The sequence below is a fragment of the Micrasema longulum genome, unplaced genomic scaffold, assembly GCF_059751315.1.
Source record: "Micrasema longulum isolate JH-2025_06_02 unplaced genomic scaffold, ASM5975131v1 h1tg002705l, whole genome shotgun sequence".
Classification (NCBI taxonomy): Eukaryota; Metazoa; Arthropoda; class Insecta; order Trichoptera; family Brachycentridae; genus Micrasema; species Micrasema longulum.
In genome coordinates this window covers 201,095-212,653 of record NW_028279837.1, presented here as the reverse complement: position 1 = coordinate 212,653, position 11,559 = coordinate 201,095, and the positions used below count along the sequence as shown (strand labels likewise).

The 11,559-nt window shown below is 32.4% G+C and overlaps 1 protein-coding gene across 1 annotated transcript; it reads left to right on the top strand.

Annotated features, from left to right (window-relative positions):
* Window positions 1-4,442: 4,442 nt before the first annotated feature.
* Window positions 4,443-7,796, top strand: LOC148271713 (achaete-scute complex protein T3-like). The gene is made up of 2 exons (XM_088241027.1): window positions 4,443-5,329; window positions 7,131-7,796. Exon 1 carries the CDS (start codon window positions 4,601-4,603, stop codon window positions 5,315-5,317), a length of 717 nt encoding a protein of 238 aa, XP_088097153.1. The 5' UTR covers window positions 4,443-4,600; the 3' UTR covers window positions 5,318-5,329; window positions 7,131-7,796.
* Window positions 7,797-11,559: the final 3,763 nt, after the last annotated feature.

Here is an 11,559-nt window from a genome sequence, read left to right as displayed (position 1 = left end):
AATCTTAAAGATAATTTTTTTAAATTTTCGGGATTCTAATATTTTTTTTGGATACCTTCTTTTGTGAATTCCGCGTTATTTTCGGAGTCTTAAGACCATTTTAGTATTATATTTTTTTTCACTAAAACAATTATCAATACTGTGGATAATTTGCCCATACAAGGTGTTTTAAGGCCAGACTGCAAAACTTCAAAGCAATATTTCTCTTCCATCTATTTAAATAATCAAAATATATTTTTTTTAAACTTTTTTATTTTATTTATTTTTTTTATTTTCAGAACCAGAAAATGGAGTAAAAGCTTCATTTTTCGGACAAGTCTCTTGTATAAGCCCTTATCCCTTCCTTACAAAAAAGTTGTGATAAAAAACATATTTGACCAACGAAGCGTTACGCACCAAACGCAGACACGAGAAGATGCGGGGAAAGGGAGGAATAGGGATTTCTGGAAGGGATACTAGTCTTAAAATTGAGGATTTACTCCATTGATAGACTTTAAAAAAGTCGTAACAAAAATGACTTTAAAAAAATATAAATATAAGGATTATTTCAAAAGTTTACCATTAGGAATGCTCCTATTAAGTTTCGCGTTCTGGAAATGAAACACCCTGTATAGAGTAATTTCTGTTTTATATTACTTGATGGCCGCCCTACAAAAGTCATTTTTTTAAGTTTGAAAATTCTGAATAACTGCTACCAGTGACGGTAAGCTATTCAACAACACACCCAGTGGTACATAGGGCACTGTATTGATATACCAAATGGAGCGTATATTGATAGTCTGTTACGTGAAGGTGAAGAGATCCATTCCGAACGCTTCGACTGCCAGTCCAAGGATTATGAAATACTTCACTAGAAAAACACCTTTAAAAACAAATATTTAATCCAAACTTCCCTGGAAATCGAACTCAGGACCCCAAGCACGATTGACGAATGCGCCAACCCACTATACTACAAATCGGACTTCTATTTACTCATTTTTCCTTTTAAAGATATTTCCCTAAGACTAGTCATCGAGTCGAAAACACTGATTTAGGAATGTTTTATCGCAAAAAAATTACATACCCTTTAGAATGGCAACTGAAGCGTAAGACATTTACTTAATTATTTTGACATACTGAAATTTATGCGATACAAATGCAGTGCCCTATGTACCATTATGAGCGCATAAGGATAAGAGTAAAAATAATGATAAATTGGTTATTAAAAATCTAAAAGTTAGAGCCACTGGCCCAATGTATATTATTATTATCAGTGTTTTAAATTCATTGAATTTCTTTTTTTTACCAGATGCTATTGTTAAAATTAATTGATCACGATTTCACGACGCTAATGCTAATTATGCCACCACTAGTACACCCTGCACACGTGTAAACCTACACAGTCCAAGGGCTGAATACAATGCCCAGATTACCAACACATGCATAACCTACAGTTCTATCTTCTGCCGCCGGGCGGCGCTAGCTACCGGACTACGGTATTTTATTATAAGGATCCAGGTAAAATTCAAAATTCAAACTCTTATTTTGCCTGATGTAACAAAAAATTAAGGGGTCCCTTTACCTTCGAATCTCGGCAATTTGAAAAGAAATTTTTTGCCATGAGAATTTTGATTGTTGACATTTTTTTGGACAGCAAAAAATCGTTTAAAAAAACATGTTTTTTATCTTTGGATTCCTACTTATGTGCGTATTTTTACAATGATTTATGGTTTATTTTGCACATAATATTTTTTTCAATATTACGTATTTTAGGTGCATTATAAGTATTTCGGTACGTTTGTATTGTTATGTACCCCGCACTTCCACCTATATCGAATAAAAAATTGAAAAAAAAAAAATTTTAATTCAAACTGTATCAATTGTATGTCATTTTTTCTTCTTGATTGCAGGAAACGATTATTAAAAAGTTTATTTTTTTATTCAATTGAACGCAGCGATGCAGAAAAAAGCCAGCTATAGAAAAGAGAAACTGAGATAATAGCATCATCATCAGCATTCCATGTCTGCTCCCTAGTTGGAGATGGTATCCACCAAGAGCTTTATGCATCTCAATCGGCTGCCAACTCCTTGGCGTCCTCACAAGTCAGGTTCTCGTCCCGAAGTTCTGGCATAAACTGCCGACGAACCAGTCAGCTGTGGACGTCCAGTATGCCGAGAACCCGATATCTTGTAAAGAAGGCAAGCGTGGTTAAGGCTCTCAGGAGGCATCCGCAGTACATGACCTAGCTAACCGTATCGCCTCCGCTTCGACGATAGTAGTTGTTAGTAGATAGTAGATAGTAGTTGCCTCCGTTCTCTTATTACTTCATTCCTCATAAAGTCTAGCACAAGTGATAATAGACCTTTAGTGAAAACAATGAATAATCTCTACACGACAGTTACAATGTTTTTTACTTTGAGAAATAACAAATTCTTTTTTTTACGGCATTCTTTCTTTTACGATAGAAAAATATTTGATTATGTATTTGACCAGTTTTAATAATGTTTAAGGTCTGACTGATTACACAACTTGCATGGTGCATTTTGCAGAAAACTGCTAGCCGTAGTAAAATGCTTATGTTTGTTGTGTCATTATGTATTGATTTATCTATGGTACTAAATAGTAAAAAGTAACTTTTTTTATAATAAATTGAGAAATAATTTATTGTGTTTTAAAGAAATTCCAGTAGTTTAAGCCTGGCTGACCACACAACCAAATACATATATGCATTTTGTAGAAAAAATCCAGATCTAATATCTCATATAACCTCTGAATGTATGAGGTGACATTTGTTTTCGTGATATTTTGAAATTATGACACTTTCATAAGGTGATTAAGATCGGGTTGTGGTCCTGTGGCTAGTGTGCGAACTCACGGGCCAGAGGTCCGAGGTTCAAATCCCACTCTACCACAACTTGATTTCCATTTTCTCATTTCCAGAGTTCTTTGTATAAAAGTGGCCTGGCTGTTTTTAGCAAAACATAGAATTGACCTTTCTGAACCCGATAACATCAATGCTCTATTTTTTCAAAGCTCTAGACTGGCTGCTTTCTGCACAACTACGTTCAATTTTTCCTTAAATTAAAACATAAATTTTGTCAGGTTACATACTTTCTATTGCTATATGCAAAAGTATCTTCTTTATCTTATAATATATTTTATTTTATCAACTATCAAATATCTAAATTTAGTCAATGGGGCTAGAATTCCAACCGTCCATGCGCTCTGTAGCTGCAAAACGTGCTGGGATATTTATTTACTGTACAGCGCCCTTGAGGTGATTTCACAAAAATGGCGCCATATAAATTATCCAAATATGTATATTTATATTACGTTGAACAATATTTAGAGAGTTGAATTACTTTTAAACAGTATTCGATGAAGTTTTTTATTTATTTATCTTTATCATTAGGTATTTACCTACCACTAGTCTTAAATAAAAAAAACAACATTTTTCTATGTTTTTTTGTTTTTCAAATTATAATAAAATATTTTTTTAAGCCCCGTATTATTTGTCCTGAAAATGAGTTAGTAGAACTTAAATCCGGAAAAATTCAGCTGAGTAGATACCTATACACATTAATTGTAAAGGTATCTTCTTGGATATTTTTAAAGACCCGAATTAGTGATAAACCAATCAGTATTATAGAAGTTTAGTAAAATACGCTTATCTTAAAACAGTTGGATAATTTATAAAGAAAATTTTTTAAGTCCGATAAATATCCCAACACGTCTTGCAGCTACGAAGCGCATGTACGGTTTTGAGTCCAGTTGTAATTATAGATAAGTTCCTACTGCAAATTAAACAATTTATTCAGAAACTAATATTAAAAAAAATACCGCTTACCTACTAATTTGTTAACATAAAATTCATTTTTTTTAAAAATATTTTAGGTGTTTTTATCCTTGCATTGAGCATTTCATTTTTAAATACCACTCACAATTTAGGTATTAAAATAATTATATAAATATTATTCATCTGTTAATATGCTATAATCACTCTGTAGGTAGATTTTTACAGAAAATTCTAAAATATTGGATATTATAAAATGTAACAGTTATAAAACATATTAACAATCAATAGAATATCCGTTTTTTCGCTATTTTTAGAGAGCATGTTTGAACATAATTATACAATTTCATAAGCCCGATTTCAAAAAAAGTCAATGGTAATATTGTAAATAATAAACCCCACTTTCTTCGCGGTTAAAATTTATAAAAAGTCCGCAGACACCCGGCGCATACCTTTGGTAGTGTCGCGCGGCCAAAATCAACAGTGTCGCCAAATGACCACGCGTTATGAAAATAATACGGCGACCTGCTTCATAATTGCCACCCCAAACACTAGCCGCGGGCAACAAGTATAGCGAGTATAAAGTTAGTAAGTTTGGAAGCAGGGAGGGGGTAGACACACGGCTCGGCACGCGCTCCACTACTTAGCACAACAACAGCGGTCCAAGATACCCACTTCGGTTGAAACCTCCGAGCCGCGCGCACGTGTCCTCCGAAAGCTCCCACTCGCAGCTTTCCTTCTCGAGATCGCGACAATTCGCCACTTAAGTTATCAAAACTGTGCTTTAAACACTATATTTTTTTTGTGATTGTGACTTTAATTTCGAAATGCCCATGGCAGCCGTGCAAACGTTAACCCTAGGTCAGGGAAAAATGGTCGGGAATATTCATTTAGTTCAAACACCGGCTTTGATGCGAAGAATCGCGCCAGCTCCTGACAGAGCTTCCGTATTAGTTTCCCCCCCAGAGCCCCTGAGCTGCAAGAAAAAAATTTCCTTCAATCATCTTCCTTACTCTGGACCCGGACCGCAACCGGCATCCGTCGCGAGAAGAAACGCGAGAGAACGGAACAGAGTGAAACAAGTTAATAATGGATTCGCTACTCTTCGGCAGCATATTCCTTCTTCAGTGGCCGCTGCTATCACCGGGGGAGGTCGAGGTGCGTCTAAGAAACTCAGCAAAGTTGACACCCTTCGACTTGCCGTTGAATACATCAGGAGTTTACAACAGCTTTTAGATGACCACGACTCGGAAACTGGTTCAACAACAGCGAGCTCAGATATTCATTATGACAACCAATCATATTACCCTGACAGCCCCGACTCTTCGCACCACTTGAGTCATGTTCTGATCAACCACACGCCTCCTTGTTCGGAAGCTTCTACTTCACCGACGCCTTCTTTCGCATCCGAACACTCACCGGCCTTCCACTCCAGTTATGGACAGACGATAGCGTACCAAACAACCTACGAAAACTACCGACCACTGAGTCCTGAAGATGAAGAAGAATTATTAGATGACATAATGTTATGGCAGCAGCAATAACATTCGAATAAGGTAAGAACTTTACGATTAATATTTTTATTTATTTTGCCTTTAATTTTTTTTAACTATTGAAATACAGTTTGACTAAAATCGTGTTACTTCATAATATCATTTTTAGGAAGCAATTTATGTTTACTTCAATCACCATTTCCTCTTACCGCTTATCTATCTGAACAAACTTGAGCTATCTGTAACTCACGCCAACTGTGCTAAGTCAACGAACAATCAGATACCTGTGTGAGATTTTATATCAGACCTTATCAAATCGTAGAATTTCATTCAGTTTAGAATCGAAAATAAACTATGATAAAATCCCCTCTTCAAATAGCGTAACCTATACGGTTTAACCTACGGTAAAACATTAAAAGAAGCAAAAAATGTTCCAAGTAGCCCGTGAAAAATAAAAATAATAACACGTGTGTTCCAGAGATTTTAGATGCATAAAAAACTGATTAAAATCTCGGGTGTGCGTAATGTGTCCTGCGTTTTCTAAAAAATCGGTATTGTACATTTTGCTGTCTGATGTAGTTTTTAGCCGCATCAAAATGCTTTATCTCTTTCAATAGAGTTGCACCCAAGTATGATTTCTGATGAATGGGAACCCAGTGGTTGCACACAAAAGACCCGGGTTCTATGCCAGACAGGCCGTCTATGCTTGGCTGATGGATGTTGTTTGTTTATAATTTTTTGCCCAATTTTAAAAATCTATTTTTTTACTGTGAATTTAGCGAAATACCGTTTAATTTATTACTTTTTTTAATTCATTCCATTCTCAGCGGGAAGCAAACCAATATTCATAGTACAGTAATGATCTGGTGATATTAATTAATCTTGATTCTTGACTTTTCGTGTTTCATAAAAACTTATAAAAACAATTAGGTTGTGATATTTTACGTGTTGTGTTCATTTCAAACGGGTTGTTTTTTATTTTAAAATATTTTATACCATTTTTAATCAAATTGTAAAAATAATAAACGACGCGTGTTTAATTTGTAATTGAAAAAAGCTACCTATTTTTTTCCTCACTTTTTATGCTTTCTGTTTTTGACAATGCATTACCAAAAAAGTGCATTACATTTTTTCCGTAAACATCTAAAAAAATAAGCTCAGTCATTATACAAAAAGTCAGTCAGCTTTTTTCCGTTCAGGTAAATCTGAAAAAAACTACCCTAGGGCGAAGAGTATAAAGCACCATTGAATTCTAGCTAGTTTTGCTCTACTTTCAATACACGCATACCTGTCCTATCCCAACAACCCGCGCACACTAACATAATAAGCTTCCTACAAAAGCTTGCATTAGAGGGAGCTGACATTGTGTGAGTTTACCCACACGTGCGCCTGCGGCAAATAAACGAAATTCGGGGAACGTACCTAACAAAATATTCAAAAAATAAACAATTAAATCATTTACATTGTTTATTTTTTTATTACCTTTTACATATTCAATGATTAACATGTTTTTGATTAATTTTAAAACCTTGTATTTAGAATAAATGTCACCTTTTTTGTTTTCAATGGTATTGTTGAGAACATTCCTCGTGATTTTATTATTTATTCTCGATGACGCTAAGGGCATTAATTAAGTGGCCAGTAACCATCGCATAGGTGGTGTTTACTAAATCTGGTTTTTATAATAACGGTGTGAATGGTTTGAAACTTGAATTAAGGCGAGGTTGGCAGACCTAAGAAATGCGTTTCGGCGTACCCTAAGAAAGCATTTTTTACTTCTAGATTCTACGCTTTATAAGCATACCCTAATGAAGGTTTATTCTCATAAAACATAGAACTAATAAATGTTTTTTTTTGTTCACAGATCAAAGTAACCATCAGCCAGTACTACCCGTCTCTACTACGCAATGAAGGAAAAAATAAGAATAAAATACAAATTTCAAGTTATTAAAAACGAGCTCCCCGCGACAGTGGCACTGTGACGTCATCAATCAATCCGCCGTCCAATGGCAGCTATCCATCATCCTGACATCTGGCGGCTGAAATTTATAAGTAATTACGACCGAATCAGGAGTAATTTACATGGCGGGAAAATCAATTTATAATTCGTTCGAGAAAGCCTCTTTATGCGATTTAATGAAAAAAAAAAATGAAATCAAGTGCCTTGAACATTATCCTTAAAATATAATTTCAAATTATTACAAAAAGAAAATGTGTGCCTTAAAAACTAAAAATTTTTCATGTTTAAAATAATTTTAATTCTTTGCTGGTTGAGACGTTTTGTTATCTAGTCATTAAATTGTAAATATTTTATAAGTTGTGAAATTGTAAATAAATTTAGGTTTTAAACATAACTGAATTCGTGCATTAAATCTGCATTATATTATGTTAAAGTATTATCATAAAAGTGCCTTAATTTTGAATGTGCCTTTTTGTAAATTAATGTTCCAAAACTTGTAAAATTGACCAGTACATTTAGACGTACTATTGAAAGATTTTTCCTATTAGATACAATATATAAATTAGTCCGTAATTATGATATACAATACATTGAAATATAATTGCTTTTGGTATTAAATGTTCTTAGTTTTATAAGGGTCATTTATTCGACTAGTAAAAAATATTTTTTCTAAATACTATTTTTATTTCTCCCTTTTTATTCCTTGTTTGAAAATTTAGTATCTACGTAAGAATGTGTAAGGAAAAACGACATGATATCTCACGCACTGAAGATTCCGGGTTCGGTTCTCGGTTTGAACAAAAAAAATCAAAGTAATTTTTCTAAAGCCCGGTTGTTCTGTGGTGTGATTCGTTACTGTTATTGAGCTTCCTTTGGCCTTATTCTGGAACTAATTCGATTCGCAAGTTCATTCGTATCGTATGTGATCGAAATAAGGCGATATACGATTTTGATTGCGTTAGAGTTAGATAGATATTTGACGATGAACTAACTTACGAAACAAAATTGTAACAGAATAAACCTGCTGTCCTGTTCCAGTGGAAAAAAAACTGTTATAGAGTGGCCAGAAAAACGACTTTTCCATTATTTTTTTAGATGATCAGTTTTACGCTTCAAGAGCCAGTCGAGGGACTTTGAAATATTGCAGCGTGATTTGATAATGCTTAAGTATTTATTTTATGTTTTTATTTATTCATATTTTACTCTTACAAACTATAAACAATAATAAAAATGATGTGACGTCACTGGGGTTACCCGTGCCGAGAACACTTAACAATATACTTTTTTGAAATGTTTTTACAATTGAGAATAAACAAAAAAGTCTAACTTAATAAACAAAGATAATTAACAAAATATTTTGACTTTTTTAAAAACTAGGTATATGCGAGTACGAGTATATACGAGTATTTTATCTATATTACAAAACGCACAATGAAAATAACAAAATCCTAATATAAGCTATACGCTTGTGGAGCAGTTGATTCAATATTGGTTTGGGTGAATGAGACAATCTAGCTCCACTATCCATTTTTTTATAGCCTTTTTTAACGTTTTCTCGTTACTAATTGTTTAAATAGATAGTGAAAGTAAGTTATAGATTTTAATTGAATAATACTCAAAATCCCTTTGTTCAAAAGTGGTATTAGTATGTATTTGTTTAAGTTGTCTTTGTGTTGAGGATCTAGTGATTATATTATTTGTATGTGATGTATTGTAGGGGTTAAGTCTTTCATTTGAGTAAGAGTAGTTTTTGAAACTGTAAGTGAGTATTGTTTTAGCGTATAATTGTTTTGGTGTCATAAGTTGTAATTTGTGGAATATTTCTTCAGTAGATGTCTGTATCGGGACTCTTGAGTATTATTTTAATTATAGATTTTTGTGCAACAAATACAATATTTAAAACTGTGTCACTAGTATTGTTAGAAAACAAGTCTGCCTCGAGGTGCAGTGAGAAGCGCTCTTGGATTCGTACATTTCTCAAGACCCGGGTTCGATTCCCAACACAGACGAAATTAAAAAAAAAAGAAAAATGGTGGCCTATGTGGTGGAATGGCGAAGATACATGACTCACGCACTGCACGAATATTATTAGTGAAAAAAAAACGATGTTTTTTTTTACACGATCATCTTGTTTTTTATCTTTATGTAACATAATCGATACATCCTAAAATAATTGTATTTTTTCAATTTTTCCATAAGGCACTAAAATGGCACTTCAATTATTTATTCAAGTATTCTTCAAATATTCAATTATTAAAGTACAATGTTAGTGCCGAATCGTTAACGGATCAGAAAATGGTGTACAAAACACATATTATAGTTTACAGTAAAAACACTCATATAAAATAATATATTAATACGTAGAACTATTTTGTAGCGGTTTAACATTAAAGTTATGTTTAGTAGAATAGTTATAGATATACGCGACGTGGATAACATTGCTATATTTATTTAGGATAAATTGTATATATGGGACGCTGTACAATAAACTTATGATTCTAGATCCCCATTTTCAATTATGTTAAATTTTGATAATTATATAGGAGCGAGAATACAACACTTTTAGAAATCTAGCCCCCAATTTTTTTAGCAAGAAGTATTTTTGATGAATAAATAATTGTTGACAAATAAAATCTAGATTTTATGTCCTGCAGCTACATAACACATTGGCGGCTAAATTTAAGTTAGAAAAAAAAACAAATCTAAATTTAATTCAAATAGGTAATATGTAAGTTAATATCACTAAAATCTTGCAACTGCGAAGTGCTTGGCTTTCATGAGAGTTGATTTTATTTACTATTTATACACTTATTAAAATTTAATTTTTTGGTGTATGATTGCGTTAAACATAAAATATAAACATGAATAAAACAAAAGCCGTAGTGATGTTAAAAAAATCTGTTTTTTTTTTGCTTTGTTCTAAGTGAAGTATAAAATTACTATTCATGTTTGTACATCACTAAATTTTTAAGGATTCAATTGGATTTTATGGAATATTAGAAGATCATATCAATGCTTTGTATTTGGCATCATTAAATATAAAAATAAGAACCTTCTTTGTTTTTAAGCTTCTCTTCATCGTCAGCTTTGTACAGGCGTGAATTTCGATGTTTTATTTTAACATAGGCTTTCCATCTCTATTGAAATATTTTTTCCATAATGATAAAAATCCCAATTACGTTAGGTAAATTCAATGCTCATCTACGAATATTTGGACATTTATTTATTTAAAACCAAAATACGACTCATTCTATCCGGCTGTAATACACTCCCACTTGCTTTTTAATGATGCACACGCTTACACATAACTGAACACGTACTCTCATACAAATACACACAACTACACCCTTTTACATATATGTATATATGTACACGCGCGCACACATTTAAGAATGTACCATGATTTAAAATGTATGATTATTATTTAGAAACTTTGCTAGTCTGTCTTTCGACCTTATCTCTCTTATGTAATTATATAATTTTTGACCATACGTTTATACAAAATAAATAATTTATTAAATTACCAACTTAATGCTAAATAAATATCACTTACAACGTTGCTACTAACTTTGGTAAAACAGTTGAAGTATTTTTTAAATTTAATTTTTTTTTAAATAAAATAAAAGTAAAGTTTAACTCAAATTATCCGGATCAATAAGTGCCAGATTTTTTCGCTTTAAAATAAAACAACAAATCGGAATCACATTAAAAACACACTTAAACATGTTTCTATAAAATATTTAAATTAAATACTTTTCAAAAATGAAATAGAATAATCAGTGTTAGTATGCGTATTCGCTATTTAATAACAATTGTTTTAAGTGAGTAAACCTTGAATCAAGTATTTTAACACTTTTTAAGCACATTTATTAGTTGGAATCGTTTATTAGTTTGTAATAAATTGTTAACCTCTATTATTTTCTACATTTTAACAGCCACTTTAAGCTGGGGATAGATGCTTATTTATAACATTGACTTTGATAGATATTCAAAAAGAGACTTTTTGAGAAGCACATAATCCAGAGCCCATCATTTGCTGGATTATGTGGCTCTTTTACATACTGTGTAACATTCATAATTCTGCCTTTGTTTGATGATTCATATTGCTTTAATTGTTCATTTTGTTTATTTTTTAAATGTCAAACAAATGGGCAAACAATTATTTTATTTTATGTTTTTATAATTTTGTCTTTTCACGCCATTTGCAAAAATGGTTTTCCTTTCGGAGTACTGCAGCTCCGGAAACAAAATACGAAATCTTTGGCAAAGCTTCCGGTTTGATATTAGATATTTTAGTCTATTAATGAAATATTACCAACCCCAAATATAAAGA

Bases quoted from the DNA above. Each gene is read 5' to 3' on its own strand.
- LOC148271713 (XM_088241027.1), top strand. From the start codon at position 4,601: ATGCCCATGGCAGCCGTGCAAACGTTAACCCTAGGTCAGGGAAAAATG.